The sequence below is a fragment of the Crocodylus porosus genome, unplaced genomic scaffold (assembly GCF_001723895.1).
Source record: "Crocodylus porosus isolate Cpor-Errol unplaced genomic scaffold, CroPor_comp1, whole genome shotgun sequence".
Taxonomy (NCBI): domain Eukaryota; kingdom Metazoa; phylum Chordata; order Crocodylia; family Crocodylidae; genus Crocodylus; species Crocodylus porosus.
The window spans coordinates 41,799,447-41,823,046 of record NW_017728949.1 but is presented as its reverse complement, the minus strand read 5'-3'; the positions used below and the strand labels follow the sequence as shown (position 1 = coordinate 41,823,046).

The window sequence follows — 23,600 nt, the reverse complement described above, 5'->3', positions numbered from 1 at the left end:
TCTGTTCATCTGGAAATAGTGAATTGAGGGAAATGGTGGTATATTATAGCTTTTGATTTAGAAGCAGTGTTTTAAAATTTATTATGTATATTTTTTTAATAGAATATGCTTCTGCTGGCTCATTGTTTGATTACATTAATAGCAACAAAAGCGAAGAGATGGATATGGATCAGATCATGACCTGGGCAACTGACATAGCTAAAGGTAAGAGAGAGATGGCTAACAGTAATTCTGCACAATCTTTAAAGTATAGTGTTGAAACCCTTCTTTTGAAATGAAGAAAGCCATCATGGATGTCAGCACTGAAGGCACTATTAGAAAATATGTTTTAGAGGAAGGAAGGGATAATGGTCATTTTCCTAATTATTCTCTTTTGATGGTATATTTTCAAAATGGAAGTGAAGGTCTCCTCTCTATCAGTTTTGTATGTATTTTGGCTCTGAGTCACAAGCAAATTTTTTTCACAGAACAGGCATATTGTACATAGGTACAATGCTTACAAATGTCAATATCCAGCACCAGTCTTATCTGCATGGAGCACTCTGCAAAGTTAAGGGTTTGCCCTCACAGAGAAGTTACTGTTAACTACTACTCTTTGACTCCACACGCTGACGCACACCTACATCCACACAGTGAGGGCATGGCATATATATTTGGAGCTGTTTCAAAACAGGACCATTTCAAAAGGGCAGCAGCTTTTACATCCTCATTGTTACGTATAGACAAGGTGAGAATGATGCAGGTGAATCAAAACCACTCCAGCTATAACACTGCCTCATGTAGTGCAATGGTTTGCAGTCTTTTTACAAATTACAATCAAGGCACCCCCAATAACTTTTCTGAATTTCATGGTGCCCCAGTGCAGAATTACTGAACTAGGAGCTGAACTGAGGAATGATATGGACTAGAGACAGACATTCAAAAAGCCTGAGCCTGAATTGATTTAATCTTTGCCCTTTAGTGTGACCTGGCTAGGCTAAATCACTTTGTAACTGTGCAGACATCCCAGACATGCAGACATATGCCTGCAGTGACTCAGGCTAGAAGCTGGGGGTGCTAGAGCAGCACTCCTTTCTCTTGCAAAGGGCTTAACTAAGCAGGGTGTGGCCAGGCCCAGGAAGGAAGCTTTGATTAGGGAGAGGTTGCACCCCTTCTGACCACTATGGTATCAATTCCAGCAGGAAATTGATAATAGTGTTTATCACCCCAGCTCAGTGTTTATCACCTCATTAAGAAAACAACAGAGGGACTTTACCAGCTACCTGTTGATTCTTCCTTTGTCCTGTCTGCCACAGCCCCGATGTAGCCAGCATGTGGTCTGCTAGGTAATACTGAGAGGTGTCTGTAAGGCAGAAGGGACAGGGAGGGAAGCCGGTTTATGTGCACTGAACATCTGTTCTGTTTCAGGTTTAAACCAGTTTTTGATCACTTAAACTGGTTTCTGTGTAATGTGTGTCCCTAGCAATGGACGGCTGCAGTGAGGCTAAAAGGGTTAAGAAGCCCCGTTCTAGCAGGAGCTAGGGAAGAGTGATGGGGCAGAACCTAACCCTGCCATACTCTTCCCACCGTCTGCCCTTTCCCACCTCCAGTCTGTATCTGAGGGATTAAGGATGGCCCCTGCCACTGAGGCTGCTCCTGCAGCGTCTCACACACTGGCAGCCACCCCCAGAGTCCCTCTTAGGAGTGTAGGAGGAGTGAAAGGGATGAGTTGAGCTGGAAAGCGTGGCTCCAGCTCCATGTCCCCCTGCCTGCAGCAGAATCTGCTGCTAGGAGTGTGGGCACAGAGGCCACTGGGGGATAAAGGCGGGCAACAGTAACAACAGTCTTTTGAAGCAGGCACTGCTGGAGTAGCTGGGGCAGGTGCAGGGTACCAGTCACTAAAGATGGGGGAGGGAGCATATACCTTCCCACAGAAGGGCTGGGGCAGTCTAGCACCTTAAAAAAATCTCACAAAAATCTTGTTAAACCACCCTAATTTAAGAATTTTCTTTCATTTTTGTGTAGGAATGCACTATTTACATATGGAAGCTCCCGTCAAAGTAATACACAGAGATCTGAAGTCCAGGAATGGTAAAGTAGTCTTGAACTGAAGTGTCCTATGTATTCTGTTTTCAGATAATGAAATGGTGAACCTTGATTTTAGTCTTCTGCAGGTATAGGACTAAATCCTCACCTCTTAACTGTTGTATTAGGTCCAGGTGGGGCAGAGAAAGAGGCACCTCCCCGCAGGTTCTGGGGTTGTCTGTGTATTATTTTTCCCACTGGCATAATTTGGAACTGTGTGTAGGGGCTGTTCTAAGGCATGACTTAGAAGCAAGACTTGGTCAGCTCTATCTTTTATTGGATCAACTTTGTAGCTGAGAGAGGTGTTAGGCAAGCTTGTGGGACAAAATGCCCTTCTTCAGCCTGGAAAGATGCAGACACTGCCTAACATTAATACTGTTAGAGCAAGTACTTTTGTTTAACTCCATTATGTGAAAGAAAGTGACCACTTTAAAAAGGAAATTATAAAGTTGGTTCAATAAAAAATATTTCCAAACAAATTTTATTTTTCTCTAGGATTGCCTGAGTACTTTCCCCTGTTCCTGGAAACATCCAATATGCTGTGGGCCACGAAGGGGTGGCTTAATGCAATTCGGATGTGACAAAATAGACCTAATATCTTTGCCAAAACCTTTAGTCATTGCAGTGGTGATTGAAGAAGTATTACGGATTTTAGTGCTTATAAATAATGTAAATAGCCTCGGATGTGTGAATGAATCGGATCCGTTTGATAGTCAAGACTAGTTATGACATAAGCTGCAAGTGACTTTAATTGAAATAGTAACTACTAATAATGGATTACAAATTATATAGATTTGCCAAATGCAGTGCAAGAATGTCATAGTGGAGAAATGACTTCATGCAGTTTCATTTTTAGATTTTTTTTAAAGGTATTTTTAAAGTGGGTCTCTAGGAAGGATTATTGTTAGATGAGTACAGTAGCAGGAAAAAAGGGACAGTTCTACTTTTTTTTATTTTGAATGTATATAATTAATTCAGTCAGAGGAGAAGAGGGTAGTTGTGCAGTATCTTACGTAATAACTGATCTATTCCAACCGATACTAGTACAGTGGAAACCATTTTGAAGGCGATAGACAAGATTAAAAATGCTCGTGTCCCTTTTTTACTTCATGATATACATAAGGGTCCCAGAAGATTTTTTTTTCAGTTAAAATTTGGACCAAAACATAACTAAGAAACCCACTTCTATCCCAACTTATATTTTATATTTAGAATTCAAATCTGCCCTGCAAGCATCTCTGCTGACTAGAAACATGGTGAAATGATGATGTTGCAGTAGTCAAGAGTTTGAAGGATGACTTTGGTATAGATGAAAGGAGAGATTTTTAATCAAACAGTGGGGGCTTTTTTCTGTTTTTGACAGCATCTGTTCCATTTCAGTTAACATTTTTGGTAATGGAAATCTTGGTTGGTTGAAGACAATGGTTCCCAAACTCTGACAGACTGAGTACCACCAATTTAAAATGGTACAGCCTTAAGTACCACCAGCAAATTTTTCATACACATAGATAACAGACTATGTATTAAAACAACATCAAAATATTTAGTAATCATAGAACATTGTTTTATCAGTTACAATAGTCATATAAAACAATTGTATATTGGAAAAAAAATAGTGCAAACCAGGGATAGGCAACATTTTTGGCTGGAGTACCCAAAAAACCTCAGTGCATACCCTGTGAGATGCCAGAGTGCGGGCATGGAGGGTACATGACAGGATAATTAATAATCATAACCGTTGGGTGTTTTTTGGGGGTTTTTTTACAGCAAATACCAAGTTTTCTAAAAATTCTAAACCTGGTGATAAATAAAACTTCATATACTACCTTTGTTCTTGTATATTCTTTTTTGTTAAGCATGTTGTGATGGGGGGGAGAGAGAAGAGGTGCAAGGAGGAGCAGATGTGGGAGAGGTGCTGTGGGCTTCCTTGGGAAGGTAGCAGCTGGAAGGGTGGGGGACAGCGGGAGCTGCCCCAGGGCTTCACAGACTCAGCTGCAGTGGGGGTGCTCAGCAGCACCAGTGGGGCCAGGCCTGAGCTGTGCAAATCTGCAAGAGTGGGGTGCAGCCCCTGTGCCCACAGGGGAACACTGCCTGGTCAGGGCAGGACGCTGGGCTCACGGGCCTGCTTGGCCCGTGTGTGCTGGGTGCAGAGCAAGTAGGGACTCCCTGGGCTCTGGGAATAGCTGCTGCAGGCAGCGCTCAGAACCGAGCCGGCCAGGAGCCCATAGCACAGTGACCCTATGCAGTGCCTGCCCCAGCCCCTTGAGGGGGACTGTGGGTGGGCAAGGCCGGGGCTCAGGCAGGCTGAGGCCGCTGTGGCAGCCCAGCTCACATGGCCAGGCCCTGGGAGTGGGGTCGGCTCTTGGGAACTCCCTGGGACGGTAACCAGGAGCTTCTGCAGCCAGTCCCGTGCATCGGGGACAACTCTGCCCCACTCGTGCTGTGCCTGGCACACAGGGAGGCCGAGCCTGGAGCAAAAAGCTCCTCCCGAGCCCAGCATCCTGCTTCAGCCAGGTGGCATCCCCTTGCAGAGCTGCACAGGTCCAGCCAATCTGCATCTTGTGGGCTGCTGGGCCCACCCACTACAGCTCTTCCTGGGATGACCTGGGCCTTTCCAGGGGCTCAGTGGGCCCCACCACTGTGCGCACACCAGGGTAGGCTCAGGGGCTACCTGCCCCCTCAGATTTATTTGCAGGGAGGAGGTGCTACTACTGGGCTCTGTGCGTCAGGAGCTGCACGCAACGCCATGTGCCTTCTGCCACTGGGCAGTCAGCGCACAGAAGGCACATGGCATCGCCCACAGCCACAAGGCAGTGGCAGCCTGCCTCTACCTCACACAAACCTGCGGGGCAGATGCCCCACCCTGTGCCTACCCCGAGGTGCACACAGGGGCAGAAGCCCCCGAGCCCCTGGACAAGCCGCCAGGGACTCCCACCATCCCCTCCTGCCCCATTTACTCTTGCCCTGCTCCCTCCCTCATAGTGGGAGTCTCAGTCTGCTCCCCCATTCCCCTTCTCTCCAACACACTTACTTGCTGGGCACTGCTGCACATGTGGCCAGGCTGCATTCCTGGCCCCTGCAGCAGGCTCGTCGGGGGTGTTTGTGTGTGGTATGCATACCACAGTTTGGGAACCCCTGGTTGAAGGTTGCTCAAGGTATAAGAGATCGCAATGATCTTGCTACAGGGATCCAAAACAAAACTTGTAAAGACTGAAGTTTCTGTTCCTGATATTTCTAAAGTAAAAATTGTTGCAGGGAAAACTCTTTCAGGCTGACATTACGTATTTTCTATTGAAAATATTGAACAAGTCCAATATTTAAAAATGATTTCAGAACACTTAGAATAGTAACTTCACTATGAGCAGGGTGACACTTCATTGTAAAATGACTTGAAAGTCCTTTGAAATATTCTGGACTTTTCTGCAAGCAGAGTTTAATTTTAAAAGTATTGCCTAAAAGTAGGTTCTACTGTATGTGATAATTTCCTGTAAAAGTTAAGGAGAGTAATTTCAAAGTTCATCTGCTAAATAGAATCATCGTGGAATTTAAAAATAGCCCTAACATTTACTATTTTCCTACTATTTGAGATTAATATTTATACATGGATACCTCCAGTGGTTAAATCGTGGTTATAGTTACATGCATGCAAAGTCGTTTAGGGCGGGTTTAAGGGAGGGATGTATTAGTACCATTAATTATAATGAAAAAATATGTATGTGCTGTGTTGTTTTTATTATTACAAATAAGCAAAACTTCAAATTTCTAATGACTAATAGACCTCTTTTGTAATTTTATTTTTAAATTGATCCTTGAATATATTCTTAAACTTTCAAACATTCTCCAAACCCTTTCCAAAAACCAATATGTGGCTGGTTGCATGTTCAAGACTTAGATCAGAGCAGGATCATTTTCCTTTATAAAATGCTTTGCCACCAAAATAGTGATAAACTAGAGGTAGCATTCTTATTTCTGACATGATTTCATTTTGTATTTTGTCTCTTGATTTCCAGTTGTTATAGCTGCTGATGGAGTATTAAAGGTAGGAGTGCTTTAATTATTTATATAGTTTTGCACCTGCTCTGCCCAGTCGCTTTGATTATCAAATAAATGAGAAGTTGATATTTAATTGTTTATCTTTGCCAGATCTGTGATTTCGGTGCCTCAAGGTTTCACTCCCATACAACGCACATGTCCTTGGTGGGCACCTTTCCTTGGATGGCCCCAGAAGTTATCCAGAGCCTTCCAGTATCTGAAACATGCGATACATATTCATATGGTGTGGTGAGTTTCATTTCAGTAATCAGACACTAATATAACAGAGTTAATGGACTCTAAAATATAACAAACCTATGTCCCTAAACAAGGACAGTAGAAAAATGTCCCATTTCAAAAAAGGCCCGCATATTTTTCAATGATACGTTGGAAAACATTTTTCTGAGCAAAGTCTTGCATACTTAGGAAGACAAGCATTTGATTTCATTAACAATACAGCACGATCTGAAATTTACACTGTATTTGAAATATTCCACCTATGTTGAGATACTGGCAAGAGCAGTTTATATTTGGAATCTGTGTTTGTATTTTTGATAACATGGATAATATTCAGTCCAGCCAGGAGTAAGAGGTTATTTTAGTAAATTTATTGCAGGGAAGATTGATTAGAATTTTTCCATAAAGTTGTGCGCCATTGAGTCTGATTGTAAAAAAAAGGAGTCTGATTCTACTTCTGCACATCAGACAGCTCTTATGGTGTCTGGTAATAGTAAGAAAGGATCCCAAAGAAGAACAAGACAACAGTAGAAAAAGTTTGGAAAGAGACCTAAAGGGACTTTTTGGAATGCACAAAGGAATTGGTTTATTCAAATAAATATTGTATCATAAAGGTCAGTTTGGGGTTATAGTAACTGAGGAATATTTTTTTAAATCCTGTTTCTAGTTTGGGTTCCTACAGTCAATCCTCTGTAGGTCTTCAGTGTAAACTAAGTGCAGGAGATTGAGGGTAGCATGAACAGAATAAACAGCACATACAGGGAGGAGTACGGTCCTAGTGCTTACACGGGAATGTGTTTGAAAGAAGGGATGGAATAAACAAATCCTTCTGAGCAAATACCCACCATTGCCTTGCCAGATTTTTCTCACTACTACTCTAGACCAAGAGTCATAGCCATACATAGTTAAATTGGTGACATAATGGAAGATTATATTTGCCTGTTGTTAAATATTTTTTGAGTGAAAAATTGTGTGAGAGATCATGTAAATTGTCTTACAGGCAAAAAGTTCAAGCTGCTTTTGCAGATCCAAAACTCGTGTGTCTCATAACTGAGCCAGGTCACATACAGACCAAGAATATAAGCTAGCCTGCCATTGTAAATGTTAATGTAAACTGTTACTGGAAGCAATCAAGTATTAGCCACTGAAGGATGCTTTTCAGTTCCAAATAAGAAAAAGGCAGAAAAGAAATTCCAAAAATAGACTTACAGTTCAAAACTTACTATATCTTGGTTCTCATGTGAGTAAGCTACAAATAAAGTTATAGTAGTGAGAAAATTTAAGGAATTGTGTAATATATTATTATGTCGAGTCCTATATAAATCATAAGAACAGTTTACTTGTCAAGTCAGATTTTATTTTCTTCGCATATAAACTGTAAAGACATTTGTTAATTCTGTGATTGGAAGTAAAACTCAAACAACTTGCAATATAGCCACATGTTCAGTATTAGTGAAATATTTTAATGCCATTGTTTGCTCACAAAATGATTTTTGGCTTAAGTATATAATTATATTAACCAATACCTTACGTATTATCAGTGCTACTTCAGCCTGTGTAATAGTATGCAACCCATATGGTTGTTTAATCATTTGTATGCAATTTTGTTAGGTGTCACATGTTTGTATATATGTTATTAAACATTGAAGAGCTGAGTCACCTGTGTTGTTCCAGTTTTCTCACTTTTGTTGCTCCTGTGATTTCAGTGGAGATCCTCAGGTGTAACCTGGGGTAGTACAGTGGCGAATTAGTCTTGCAAAACTACAGAGGAACAAATTCACTGCTGATTGCTAGTATTGACAATAGCATTATGCTAGAAAAAAAAATTGTCCTATTATATCTTTGAAAGTTGGAATTGTCCAAAAATAAACTTTAGGCTAGTGGTAAGTAAGGTAAAATGATAAGAATAAAAACCTTAGAAAGAGTAAGATCCCTTGGTCTTACAATGGTTTATTTATAAAATGAAATCTTTAACAGTCCACTTTGAAAGTTTAACACTTGCTAGTGCCCTTTATGTTAGACAGACAAATCTGCTTTTCTTCAGTTGAAGTGTTGATAACAAAGAACAGAATCCTTTTCAAATGTAAACTAAGGAGAGGTTAAGAAAGAGAATTTTGTTTGCAGTGTCTCTGGTCTTCCCTACATTTTCTTTTCTTCCTGTTTTTTTTCCCTGAATTCATTTTCTTTCTGTAAACTACTATGTGGTTGTAAATGTTCTGTTTAGAAGAGCAGCTTCTGTCAAATGACAAAGTATCTCTATCACCATACTGGCCCAAGTATTTCATCAGTAGAGTTGAACTTTCCTCTTTACAAATGGGTCATATCTAAATTAGGTAGGCTGTCCATATATATTGTTGTTCAGTGTTCCTGGTAATTTATCATCATCCTCATGACTGGCTACATGGCTTCCATGTATGTTCTTCTTCTGAAATTTTTAGAAGATCATTCTGTAAGGAAGTCTAACAAAGTTAGATATTCCAGGATATTTATTTCTAACTTAAATACAGATCTTGAGATTTCTGTTAACTAGCCAGCCAGTGACTTGGTTTCTAAACCCTTTCCAAATACATAGTTTAAACAAATGCTGTATATATCTGAAACTTTCAACCTAGAAATTTAGTCATGTAGATCAAGCTTCTTTTCAGTGTCATTAGGTGCATCTACACAAAGGCTGTACAGTACCTTTGTTACTGCCCCGTATTTTAGTACTTCATTTTGAAAGTACTAAAAGACAGTGCAGTACCAGCCTATACTGTGCCATGCTGACCACACACAGTTATTTTTGGCTGCTATGTTACCGTAGCAACGTGCTATAACGAGGGAGTGCATTGCTATGGTGACATAGCAGTGGCGACCCAGTTTTTCCCAACGTGTGCTATGGCACCCTAGCACATCACTACGGGACATATCTAAATTACATACGCTGTCCTTATATATAATGTTGTTAGCACACCATAGCACATCACTACGGTGGCATAGTGTCTTGTGTAGCTCTGCCCATTGTGTGTTGTACAGAAAATGATTTCTTATTTGCCTAGTTGAAAATGTTTGTGGAAGCTATTTTGACATTATAGACATGCAGTATAGAACTAAAGTTGTTTAACTTAGCAGAATTCTGTGTGTTGCATGTTGTACATGATTTTAGGGAAGTTATGCATCACTTTTCATAGTTGAGGTATCTCAACACTTATAAAAGCAGTTTATTGAATATTAGTAGTGAAGAGACTAGAATTAAATGTAGTGGCCATTATGCAGTTAGCAGCAACATATTCTTCTTTTTTTCAAAACAGGACAACTGCAGTCTGGCCCTTTGTTTCATGTCCTCCCTCAGTTTCTCTGTCTGTACACAGAAGGAGACTTAGGAGACTATACGGGACCACAGTTTAAAAACTCTTTAATCTTTTGGTCTTGTTCTTCATGACTGTATTTAGACTAGGGTATTTCTGTGTCAACTCTTGGCTGCTTGTTGTCACAAGAACAGGAAAGGAGATGATTCTTATGGCAAATAGAAGGGGAAGTGGACCATGAGAAAAATTCCCAATTAAAATGGGATTCGAGATACGGAAAAGTTTGCAAACCCAATTTAAGAACTGATTGATCATTTTTCTTTGTACAGTGAGATGGAGAAGTGGTTCTGAAAATTAACAGGCTATGCAGAACATATTTGATGGTGAGGTACCAGGTGATAAAAGTGTCTCTGATACTCGATGACCAGGGAAATAAAAATAGATTACTGAGAAGATTTGAAGAATTCAACCTACTGTCTTGTAGCAAACTAACAAAACAGTAATCTTTCTGCTGTAGCTTTGGTTCTACTGCAGTGATAGTCCAGTATAATCAACTCCTGTAAAAATAAGAATGTCACCAGTGATGGGTAAGTCTTTATCTAGCTTGTTGATCCAAATATGGAATTAGCATAATTGAAAGGGCAGTTCTAAGGCCTTTTGAATCATTACAGAGTTTATGGGACCTAAGTTCCACATATTTTGCCTTTCAGTGTAAGTAAGGACAGCAAGGCAGGTTCTTCCTATTCTTGTCAGACTTTACTGTCCTCTTGCATTAAATGTAGTCTGGAATATTTTGAGCTTGTGTAGTTAGCACAGAAAAGCAATGAGCCCCACAGGCAATAGAAATAACTTCTTTTGGATGCCAGTGTTAGTTTTTAGTGTAAAATGTACTGCAGTAACGTATGTGCATTAATGGAAGCACAGAAGTGGGCAACTGTTGATCCCCTGGACACATAAGGGGTTTAATCAGATGCCTGATGGATCTGTTTGTGGCTGACAAGCTCAAATTCAGATTGAGAAAACACACAATCATTACGCTTAGTGCTGTTTGAGTGAGAAAAGCAAAATTGTCCTGTTTCTCAGCTATAGACTCTTGGAGTGCTACAGCACCTAGATAATTCAGTAATGAATATTATTCATTTGGAGAATTTAAAATACTATTTTATTTTTCAAACAATGTTATTCATATGATGTATGAACTTGAATGAAGTGATTCATTGTGATTGATTATCTGTTAGGTTTTGTAGTGTGTAAGGCATTGCAGACTTACCAGTTATAGAGATGAGGGGGCTCAGATGAACATTTTGGTGGTCCAAGGCTTTTGTTTTATAGTGACTGCTTATTGTGTGTCTGAACTTTATGGGAATGCTAAATTAGTTAATTCTTTTTTAGTTAAATTCTGTTCCTTTCCTTAGCTTCACCAGCAGATGTGTGGTAATTGGAATTACAAATTGAAGTGCTTTTTTCTTCATCAACTAAAGGGAACAAATCAAGTTATACTGAAGAATTGCATACCTGCATTCCCTGGAAAAAAATTTAGTGCAGTTTTGTTGCTTTACTAATCACTGTTCTTCAGTGGGGTTTTTAACCCCTTTGCTTCAGTAGCATCTGCCAATATTCTTGCATTTTTCTCCTGATTACCATCATAGTTAGCCAGAATCCATTCAAAATGCTGTGGCCTAGCTAAGCCCAAGTATCAGCCCAAGCAGCAGGGTCATAGAGACGCATACAAGGGATTTGGAATGTTTGACCAGGTGGTAAATAAATATCATCTGTTGTTTCGTTGTGTTCTGCAATGAAGATGTTTTTATATCTGCATCAACAGAAACTTCTATGGGGAATAAGTGTATTAGTAGATACACATATGAACGGAGACACGGAGTAACTTTTAACTTAGTTTGTCTCCAATGTTGTTTCTGTGGCAGAAAAATTACTTGGATGCATCAAGTCTTGAGCCCTTCTGGTGATTCTGGACTCATTTTTATGAAGTAGCTGATATTCTTAGGTATGAATTGATTTAGTAAGTTGGATGAGTACTTGTAAAAATGTTATAAGCACAAGCAGTTGGAAGTGGTCTTCCTGTATATGTGGTTGTAGGGAGATTGAAGAGAAAGCATGAATTTCCTGTTATCTGCAATAATACTTAGTTTAAAAAAAATCATATTTAAGAGACAGTAACAGTTGTATTATTTTCAAAGGATATTTTGGGGTGGATTTTTAGGGTTGTATGATCTAGAAAGGTTTTGGATCATATACTGATTATTAGGAAGCAGACTTGTAGTCATACAGAAATATTTTAAATTGCTGAATAACTAGTAGAAAGGTTTGTCTAGTTGGGATTGGAGATAAGGGGTCCGCTATCTCACAAGTTTGAACCATGAAACATGAACATTTTAGGATGTAAAGACAGAAGAAAGTGTTTCCTATGGGTTTCACAAAATTGTAGTTACTAGAGCCCACACAACCCATTTTTTAATCTATTTTTTTCTTTAGAAGAAAAGACAGAAATATTCAGATTAATTTAGTGAGAGGATCCGGCACACAAACATTCATCCAAGTTCCTGTAAGTGAGATCTGGTTGTCTGATAATTGGATACAGATAGTGCTGTATCAAGATTTAATAATGTATTTAAAATACAAAGTACAGAAATAAAAATTCTTTTCTTTTTTTCTGTTCCAGGTTCTCTGGGAGATGCTAACAAGGGAGGTCCCCTTTAAAGGCTTGGAAGGATTACAAGTAGCTTGGCTTGTAGTGGAAAAAAACGAGGTAAGACTACGTTTCTACATTCAGGTACATAGATCAGAAAACAGTATTGGGGTTTTGCAAAAGACTTTTTCATCTTCTTCAAATTGAAAGTAAGTTCACGCGTATGGAAAGATTAGCAGTAGGAGCTAACACAAAGGGTCAAAGTGATGTTATTCCTCATGAATGGACCCTTTACATCTAATTGTTGCAGCTTCACGTCGTGATGCTGTAGATCAAAAATTGTACAAGTACTGTACTAGTTTCTCAGTCTCAATTGTAAAACCTAGGGGTTTGTTCTTAGTGATGAAAGAAGCCATTGCGTCCAAGGTAGGGGAACAGTTTAACTCCATCTCCTGCGTTTAGGACATCTTTTTACTGGCCGGGAGTTGATATATCTGTAAGAGACCTTCAGCTACTTCAACTTAACTCTCCCAGCAGGAGTCACTATAGTACAAGAAACTGTCGCTTAGATGAAAATTTCAAAAATAAAAGAAGAAAAAATAGTTAAAAAAAGAGAAAAATTACAGTTTTGCCACCTACGTTCAACACTACATTGAAGATGAGCTCCTCACTGGTATCGGCAAGGCTGTGGCATAGCTGCAAGCTTCCTCATGCAGAGTCTTTCCATTTCAAAAGAACTTCAGTGGTGTAAACACCATTTGTACAGTGTCCCCAGCCTCGCTTTTCTTCTTGCCACAAATTGAGGCTTTCAGTTAGTTGGATATGTGAATGTATATCTGAACACACAGTTCCTTGATATCAAAGACAGCAACTACATTTAAAAACATTTAAAGTTAAGTTGGGCCACACACAGACAAGCATGGAAATCCTCAGTTAAGATGAAACTTTCAGTAGCTAGTCACAGTAGAACTTTGAGTAACATTACAGTGGTAACTCAGAACTATACAACACAGTTGTATATTCTTTATACAAACTGCTTACAAAAATGCTTTAGAGTTAGATATTTCATAGCAGAAGGTGAAGATATTTGTGGGAGAAATCCTTTGTTTTGTATGTCCTCTTTTTCTTTTACTTTCTTTTTTTTGGTTTTTATGTGGGGTTTTTTAATAATTGTACTGGTTCCATTTCTTGATGTGGGATGTCCAAATTAGATAAAAAATCTTCATGAGTAAAGAGCAACCTTATGACATCAGCCTTCCACAATGTACTATTTCAGAACAGCAGACATAATGGGACTCCTTCTCTCATTTTAGGGAAAGTTTCATACATCTAATGCCAAGTTATTTGGGTAAAAATGAGACCAGAGAGTCTTCCATACACAGTATATACCATTCTTGCATATGCCAAACCCAGAGTTTTATGAAGGCTTTACCCTGTAAAACTTAGACCATTTCAAATGAGTAAGGTGAATAAATTCAGAATATGCTTGAAAGATATTGAAGAAGATGCTTATAAATCTGTTATTACTTCCAAAGCAAGGCACTATATGCAATACAGTATAAACAAAATATGATGATGGCAGTTGCCTTACTTCAAATGGAAAAAATAGAAGGAAAAAATAAGTGCATGAGTGGAGTTTGAATTGCATATATAACTAGTACCATCAGTCTGTTGCTGTTATTTTCCTTCATGAGTAAAGAATCACCCTTCTTAAATGGGGTGCTTTAGAGGTTAAATGATCCTTAATTAGTGTATGTGGGCCTTGTTTGGGACCTGTGCACATTTTCATAGGATGGAATTCACTTTGCTAGAATATTTTCCATTTTCTTCATACTTGGATCTTTTTTTTTAACTCTAGAAAACCCTAAATATGAAAGTCCAGATTATGGTTGGCATTAGCTAATGATAAATTACTGCTGATAAATATCATCTTTATTATAGTATGTCATTCTTGGAACCAGCTACCTATGCGTTACCTGACAAATAGCATTCTGCACAAGTAAGACAAGTACTAACTTATTTTCCATCCCCTGGAACAGTGACAGTTACAGACAAATGCCACAGCAGCACTATCAGACGTATTTTTAGGCAAACGATTCAACCAGGTATCAAGTGTCAGTGCAGTTTGTTTATGCATTGCAGAACTTTCTCTATTTCTTTCACAGAACATTTTTCACATGGATGTAATCTGTTATTTTAATAATCACTTGCCTGTAACACTATTATTGTGTATCTCACATTTCCAGGTTTTATCTTGCTTAAATACATGTGTAGTAGAGTTTGTTATACTTTTTTTTGGCATACTGTGGCTCATAAGGCTTTGCAGGTCACATTGCAGTAATATAATGATACAATTTGATACAGCTTGCTCTGCTTTACTTGCAAAGTGCCAAGATTAGTGCATGTCAAGTTCCTCAGTTGGCAAGTTTGTTTGAATAGAACTATTATCTCTTGGTTCAGATCCTAGTTGTCTGGCTCTGCTCTGTTTATGACACATAGGAAAATGGTTCCTTCTTAGCTTGGCCCGGCTTATTTTTGTGTTCTCCCCACTTCTCAAGTGAAGAGAAGTTTTGTATTTACATGTTAATGTAATTGAGTATCACACATCTGTGGTCAAACAGATCTAGGCTCCCTGTAATAGTTGTCTTGCTATAAGTGTAATGTTGTGGGGATGCTTCATTAAATAATGGCATTTATTTTGTGCATGGGCATGTGTATAGATGACACTCAGATCATGGCATTCTGAGCCTTTTCACACCAGACAAAGAGTTTGCAAATTAAAAGTTTCCTTCATGGTAGCCTTAAGATCTCTTGAATCTTTTCAATCTGTTGCAATGGAGATGAAACTGCTTTTAAACAGGTTCTAGTTGTTACTTGCAGCTTTTTTTTCATAGCTTATCTGAAAATATTTGCAGTAACAAAGATTTCTTTCATCCTTGAGCTCTTTTTTAAAAAATTAATGTCATGATTAATCAATCTGATCATAACCTTGTGAAACTTACTGGCAAATCTTAATTTCTCATACCACACAAACTTTTTTAACATCATTAACCTTCCCTAGTTGATATACTCTATCTTCATATCCCATTGATTTGCAGTATCAGCAATAGTTTTAGTACTACCCAATTGAATTACTCATGTGAGAGAAGGGTATTAAGTCTTTTACCCCATTCAGTCCATTTTGAGAGGCATGATATTCTACTAGAACAGTTAATTGGGAACCAATATTTAATTTATCCATGCCTTGTTTTACCTATTTTGCTGTTAGTGGGGGGTTTTTGTTTTATTTTTTAGTTGTTTAACTACTCTGCTGGAATATTTGCACCACTACCCTGTTCTTCCCTTACATTTGGGATCTGTACCTGACAGGGGTACCTACCTAACTGTACCTCACTGTTATTCTTGGGCTTTTGTATGTTGAACCTTAGTTTTAGTTTTTCATGTACACATTTATTCTGTTAAAAGACAAGTTAGAAAACTTTAAAAGACAAATTTTATAGAAAGCATATCATTAAATCATAAAAAAAATAAAAATAAAACACGTTGCTTTCTTTTAATTGATTACTTCTATCTTCACTGCAGAGATTAACCATTCCAAGCAGTTGTCCCAGAAGTTTTGCAGAACTGATGCGTCAGTGTTGGGATGCTGATTCAAAGGTAGTTAACTTTATTGTGTTTGTTTACTGCATTGCTTTTCTTTTTACTTTTTTAATAATTTTATTACATGTTAGTCTTATTTTGGACCTGGACCATTATTGCTATTATAAACTATTTCACAGTTTCCCTATCAAAATTAGGCTTTTCATTACCATGATCTAGAACATGTTTGCTTTGACTTTTATCAGACCTGTTTTTTCGATTAGGATCATACAGTCATAGAAAGTTACTGTTGGAAGGGACCTCAGGAGGTCATCTAGTCCCACCCCCTGCTCAAAGCAGAACCATCGCCAAATATATAATACCAGCCAAGGCTTTGACTAGCTTGGTCTTAAAAATCTCCAAGGATGAAGATTCCACAACCTCTCTGGGTAAACTGTTCATGTTCTTCACTACCCTTCTCATGAGCAAGTTTTTCCTAATATGTAACCTAAACTTCCCTGGCTTCAACTTGAGACCATTGCTTTTTGTTGTGTCTAAATATCTATGTACTAAATGGAATTCATGTCAATAGAACAGGAAAATAAGAATTTGTACATTTGTCTTTGATTTAAGAAAAGTAGTTCTTAGCAACAGAAGTTTTTTCCCCTAAAATTATTTGTTCACAGATACCTGAAAGCGGTGACCATAAATTGTAATGGCTGAAAATGGAGTTTTGAGATTTGTAATTATGCTGAGAGTGCTTGTAACATCCACTATTTCACAGTGTGGTAGAATCAAGTCTTAAATTAACAGGAAAAGTTGTTCGGTGTTTATATTTGAAAGCATTAATGACTAGCCTGATTTAAAATATATTACTAAAATGTGAAAATGAAATTAAAAAATGTCAAACAAGAAATACCACATTAAGCTACTAAAGAACTAAACCTGTTTAACTGCCCTGAAGAAAATAAAAAAGAGTACTTAAAGGGAGTATTTACTCATGCCAGTGATGGGAAATGTCCATCTCAAGTTAACTGCATTCCCTATCTTATCGTACAAGAAATTGTTTGGAAGGGATGTAATTGGAAAAAAGAAATTGGAATAATTTCAGATGTGTTATTAAATATAAGCATTTCCTTTCCCTGTGTTAGTAGTTAAAGGCAGGAAATAATATTCCTGCACCCGGTTGCATAGGGGCTGAATTTTTGTCCTACTGAAGTCAAAAGGGCTTCAGCCATTATTTGTGGAACTAGGTTTCATCCAGGGATAAAGCCAGATCATCTTGTCACTTGGGAGGAATTATGAGAAGGAAATAGGAAGGAGCTACTTTACTACAACTTATAAATCCACCAGCACATTCACTAGCAGCATGTTTTCCAGATGGAAACTCAAAGCCTCTTCACCACATGCAGGGTCTCAGTTCCCCTACCGCTTCAAATGAAGAGAGTTCCTTAGTTCATAAATGGCTCTGAAGAAAAGCTACTGCAACTTTAGTCTGAATTACCTTTTTCTTCAAATTGCTAGTGGGCTGGGGCATAATGATCATTCTCCCAAAACACTCCCTTCAAATCCATAGATGCAAAAATGTAGAATATAAGCACCTCATCTGGAAACAAGGAGAGGTTTGTACGTGGAGGTTTGCATGAGTCTCTGGCTCTTGGATAATGGATTTTCCTGAGATATTTCAGACCAGTTTGTTCATTGTTAGAAGTATTGCTTCTGAGAATGTATATAATGCAGTTTCTGCTGTAGTATACTGCGGTGTGCCACTTTCCCTTTGCCCATAATTTCGCTTTCCAAATTACAACATTTCTGTTTGAAAAAATTGTTCAATATCATTACATTTGAATACCTATGAATGAAGCATGGAAAGAGCGCACACAGTTTATGTAGTAAGCTCTGTGCAAGTTAAATTAACTTTATTAAGAGGTTTGAATGCATTTAAATGCTAGGTTTTCATGAATATTAACAAACACTTCTAGTAGACAGCTACCTATCTTAAACAACCATTTTCAACTGTCTCTTTTTCTACCAGGCATCCCTTTTTTTGGCCTGGATACTAGATGATTGCTTTAAAAAGCTTTCTCTTTATGATCTTTTTCATCACCAGGCAGAATGTAGAGCAGGGTGACACCTGCTCCTGCTCTAGGGTGTTTATACATATGCTCCAGGAGTAGGGGTGGGCCACTTTAATTAGAGCAGCTCCAAGAGCCAGTTCCATTAAAGTACCCACAGAGTATCTCGTGTCGGTGTCCCCATGCTTAAAAATGGTGGCAGGGTCACTTTAACTTAAGCTCATTTGATTAATCGAGCCTGCTCTGGCATGCTGTAATTACAGCATGTTGGAGCAGCCTCACTTCTGGTGTATAGGCGCTCTTAGAGATTAACTGGTTCACGGAGGTACCACCTTACTTTGTCAGATGCTATGAATGGACTACCTTCTGCCTGACTTAAGACAAAAGGCCTTATTACATGTTGTACTTTGAGCAGCTCAAACGTTAATCAGCTTAGTGCTAGCTTGGAGTTTGGAGCAGTTTAGAAACCTCTGACTGTCCCCAACCTGCACAGCTGTGACTTGCTGCTAGCGCCTGGTGAGCAGGGAGGTCCCTTCCAGCCCTACTTCTCTGTGATTCTCTAAACTTCACCTGTTCCTGGCCTGCCGCAGCACCAGCATTCTAGACTGAAGGGAGGGGAGGGAAGCAGTGGGGTCCCTCGAGAGCAAGCCCAAGGGGCTCGGTGGGAGTTGTGTAGGGAGGCCTCTGCCTGCCCAGCTTCCGGCACATGTACTCTAGGCTTGCTGTTGTACACATCTGTGTGCATCTCCTAGCCACATACATCCCATAGGCTTTTCCCAGTGCTTGGGTAACTTCAGCCTAGGGGGGCTTAGCTGCTCCTCTGTTTCTTCCCCCCCATCCCTCCTTGGTGCCCCCAGGCCCAGCGGAGGCAACCCAACAGCCCATGGAATGAGCAGACAGCCCCAGGGCCCAGGCTGAGGGAGGCCCAAGTAGCAGCCCCAGGAAGCTGGTGGTGGCAGAGGCAGTGGACATAGGACTGGGGGCTACAGCAGCAGTGCCTAGTGTAGCCAGTTCCCTCCCAGGTTGGCTTCATTCTGCATCTGGGAGTGGAGTCCACATGCAGCCAGCTTCCATGTCCATACAGGCAGCAGCAAACCCCCACAGCCTAGATCCACATCCAGCTGCCGCACCCTGAAGCAGTGCCTTCCCTGGCAGCAGGCTGCCCCCTATGTTGCAGCAGCCACTGCCAGTGCTTGCCGGGCTGTGTGTGGATTGGATGCATGGAGCAGGGTGCTGCTGGAGTTGCAGGGCTGGAGCTCAGGCCTTGCCAGAGCCCAGCTAGGTCTGGTGGTGCTCTGGGGCTGGCCACACTTTCCTCTGCCCCCCAGGGCTTGGCAGGGGAAGCTGGGCGACACAGGGCCCAGCAGTGGCTGCCTGTCTAGACAGGCTCAGTCTTGAGGGAGGAAGTTCGCTGGGTTTCCATTCTTGGACTAGGGGGCTGGAGGCTGGGGGAAATAGAAAATCTGTGGCTCCAGTTCCTGGGCCTCTCCACTAAGCAGCTGAGGGTGTGAGAGCCCATGTAACAGGAGCGTACGGGAGAGACCGCTGCATCCTGGGATGTTGGAAAACTTCAGTTTGAGGGGCACATCTGTGGGGAGTGGCGACACATTAATGGAACAGGAGCTGGGTTGTGTGGCTCAGAGATAATCCTACCCTGGAGTGCCATAACTTTGAGCCTCATAATGAGTGCTTTAAGCCACTTAATGGTGTTAACATGGAGACAGTCCAGGGCTTAAGAGTTCCAGGAGCCATCCAAAATTAACATGCAACAGTGCCTTGGTACAGCTAACCACCTCTCTTCTCATCATTACAGATACCTCTGTTACGACAGAATCTTCTTTTGTTTTGGTATCATCAGTTCCCATGGCTCATCTTCATCTGTTTTCTGACAAAATGATAACAAATGATCACAAATAATATTATGGTAAAAAAATTAGGAATGGATAAGCAGCAGGAGTGAAAGTCACAAGAGTTATGGTTTTACATAAAATATGCCCAGTCACAATTTTTGAGCAAAGAGAAGCTGTGAAAATACTAATTCTAATAGGAATATTTTATACACGCTTTCCACGCAACATTGAGATCTAAGAGCAAAGATTTTTCAAAGTGAATGGTGATTTTTGGATACCTCAATTTATAGGGGTCCAACCTGGCACATCTTTAAAGAGCCTGTTTTTCAAAAAGGCTTGGGCATTTGTGGCATGGTGGCTGTGAAGCCCCTGAAGTCCCTGCAGCCCTCACTTCATCACTTGCCATGCCTTGATTTTACGTTTTATGAGGAAGGCTGGCCCAGGGCTTCCCAAATTGCTCTCAAAATGACCACCAGGTACACATGGGAGTTTCATCCCAGAATGAAAGCCTTCATCCGTTCCTCCCCTCCACCATGCCTCACAGATGGCATCCTCATTGATGTTTTCTTGCACTTAGCCCCTCCTCTTGGGCTCTGGACCCCTCCTTGGGTCCCTAGGACCCTCCTTGTCCCCTTAGTTCCTACCCATACTTCCAGACTGCTTCTTGATGTACTCTTCAAGCTGACCTTCTGGAGCTGCAGCCATCCTGCCTAGGTGGTGTTCTCTCGGCAGGGTCTAAGATATTACTGCCCGCTTCTCTCAGGGCCTGAGCTTATACCTGTTTTAAGCCCAGCCCCCTCCTGAATTAGATGACTTCCAGGAGGGGACTCCCTCTTTCAGGCTTAGCCTCACCTGCCAGGTCCCTGAGTCAGCTGATACCAAGTTAGCTCTGGCCCACACTTGCCAGTAGCTTCCCAGGCTGCCTGGCCTCTTAAAGGGGCAGGCACCTCAAGTGCCCTGCCACAGCAGCCATCTAGTGATAATAAGGCCCCTTATGTACTCATGTTCAGCACTTAAGATCTGCAGTCACTTTTGCAAACCTCAGCCAAGTCCTCAATCTACGTGTACAGTAATTTTTATTAAATTGAAACTTGTTATTTGGTTAAAAAATCAGGTAAATCTTACCTCCTTTTGATTCAAGACAGAATCTCTTCTAGCTTAGAGAGAAAAAAGCTCTTGCTACAACTGATTCAGGTGCCTGTTGTGCTGGTAATTTGAAGGCTACATTTCCAATGCTACCAGCACATTTTCATATGAACACTAGCTCTTCTAGTCTTCTCAATTCCTCTTCCTGAATTGATTCACTGTGTTCCAGTTAGGTGTTAGTGTGTCCAGGAACCACAGGACTTACACTAAGCACTGTATTGCTGTTTCTCTTAACTCGTTCATTTTGTTATTTGAACATCCAGCAATAATTCTGCTTTCTATTAATACTGTTGTCTCTTCTATGGTTCTAGGCAGGCCTGAGAGCAGCTTAGAAATTGCTCTGTTTGTATCAACCCTGCCCAGAACTTTTTAGTGCTTCTCCAGTAAGAAATGCCAAGCAAGACTCTCAGAAACATTCTATAAATGTTTCTTGCCTTCATTACAATATTTTATTGCTTATGAAGGGTTTGTTTGCTTTTCATCTGCTCCTGAAAATGGAAAATAGAATTAGTTTAGGAAATGCATATTGCACACCTGTTAGTTAATTGCATGGCATTTAATAATAGCATTCCACCAATACCTTCTTGAGGACTGACTGATGCTTGCATCATTCTGAGAGGTTTCTGATTTGTATTTCCTGGGCTCCAGGCAAACAGAAGGGAAATGTAATGAAAAAACAATTGAAATTACAGAAATGCATTTACTTTACAAGGCTACCCATAAACCCAAATAAACTGGGACTTTTTCAATCAACTCGCAGCACTTCTGCCTTTAGTAGCATCTCCCAAATGTTCTCATTGGACATACCTTCAGGTGACCACTACCAAAAATCTACCTGTAGCAATAGGCTGAGCACAGAGGATAATCTGCCTGAGTCAGAGGGATTCCCCAAAAGGAATATTTTTCCTCAAAATCCTAATCCAGATCAGTACCATCTCTGGAGTTTAGGAGACGACAAAAAAGAGGGAGAAAAGATCATTTACAAATTAGAGCAATAGGCTTCAATCTGGAGCCTGGGGGAGGCCATAAGATAAAATTTGAACTCACAATAAGTAAATATGTAACAACATAAAAATAAAGATTAAAACCCAATTTTATCACTTTCTAGAGCAGCACCACTTACCATAAGCACTATTATGGGACTCAAACTACAGAGACTATGTAGCAGTGAGTGCAAAGAAACATCTTGCTGAGCTTTGCCAAAGTATTATCCACACACAGTTGTGTGAGGGTATAGGCCCCCCTACTTTATAAATACAACTGGGGATACACTGGCAGGAGAGAACAAGCCACTGGGAGTGTGTGCTAGAAACAAGTTACAGAATTCTGTCAACAGGTGCAAATCATGTACTGCCAAGTAGGCACCTGCTGCCATACTGTGCCTGTCGCCTAGGTTCAAAAAATATTGGATGAATGCCAAACTGTTGGGGCACAGCGGTAGTTGGGGCAAATTCTGTATGTCGCAGAGAAAATCTGCCTAGCGACACCAATTGCCCATTTGCCTGAAATTGTATAGATGGACCAAAAAATGACAGGCAAAAAAAGCCTCCAGTTAGCATTGAATAGTGTAGCACTACTGTATAAAAGCTTGTCTTTTTTATATTATACATTTGACACTTTTTTTATGTTGTTTGACATTTGAAATAAAGAAATTGTCTTTCTTTTATAATGTGGAAATCACTTGGATCTTCCTGGGAGAGACACCTCAGCATTGTTCTTAATTGTTTTTGTGCTCCCAAATTAAAATGCACGTTTTAATTGCTGCATCTGTAATTTTAGCAGAAATGGTATAATTACAGGAGAGATACAGAGAGAATGTGCATCATCCCTTTATTATGTATCTACATTTTGTTTCAACCTTTTGTCTCAACCTTGTCTGGGGTTTGTCAAACAGACTAACGGAGTCGCTGCTCTTCAAGAAATGCATTTAACTGTGGCTTTTTTGGTTTTCAATAATTATCCTACTTACTTTATAGCTTCCTTTCTTCTTACAAAAAGTAGAAAATGTGGAGAAGTTATGACTGCTTTGTATGATGAGTGAATTTAGTTTTCACAAAGGGTGCTAGCTTGACAGCTTTGAAGAGTAAAGTTCTTTAGATATGCACAGAACCAGAACAGCAGAGACATTAGTGATGTGAGATTTTTCTGCTGCATTGCCAATGTGCTGAACTTTGACCTGGAGGGATCAACACAAAGGTTCAATGTTTATTCAATCCTTGGCCTTTTCCATGATGACTAACCAGGGTGCCAGTTATAGATGTGTGGTGGAACTGAATTTGCATCTTTAAACTTATTTCTTGTGGGCCACAGAATTGCTTGTTCAGGTATTAAAGAATTAGCATTAGTACCTGGGACCTACACATGAAAGGTGCACCAATGCTTGATAGTTCCAACCTGCTGAATTAGGATTGTTTTATGCATGATTTTTCTCTTTACCATTTAATGCCTATTAATATTTTATACAACATCATCATATAGTGATAGCATGCAAAGGGCCCAAGGCTGGGGCCCTATTCTGTTGGTGGTTACCGGTTTCCAGGCTCACATCTTTAAAGAAAATATAAAAATATGCAGTTACATTTATGCCTTTAGAAATTATATTTTCTCTGAGTTGAACACCTGATAATTATGTAGGCAGAAATCCAGTCTCTGTGCTGTTCACAGCCATGTTTTTGCAGTTTCA

General features: G+C 40.0%; 1 protein-coding gene across 4 annotated transcripts in view; it reads left to right on the top strand.

Annotated features, from left to right (window-relative positions):
- The window catches only part of MAP3K20 (mitogen-activated protein kinase kinase kinase 20), a 125,828-nt gene that overhangs the window by 45,825 nt on the left and 56,403 nt on the right, over positions 1–23,600 (top strand). For all 4 annotated transcript variants that reach the window (XM_019554090.1, XM_019554092.1, XM_019554091.1 and 1 more), the window contains exons 4-9: positions 103–204; positions 2,005–2,070; positions 6,075–6,103; positions 6,208–6,345; positions 12,301–12,387; positions 15,850–15,924. In XM_019554090.1, the coding sequence (XP_019409635.1) occupies positions 103–204; positions 2,005–2,070; positions 6,075–6,103; positions 6,208–6,345; positions 12,301–12,387; positions 15,850–15,924 (497 nt within the window). The remainder of the gene's footprint in view (positions 1–102; positions 205–2,004; positions 2,071–6,074; positions 6,104–6,207; positions 6,346–12,300; positions 12,388–15,849; positions 15,925–23,600) is intronic.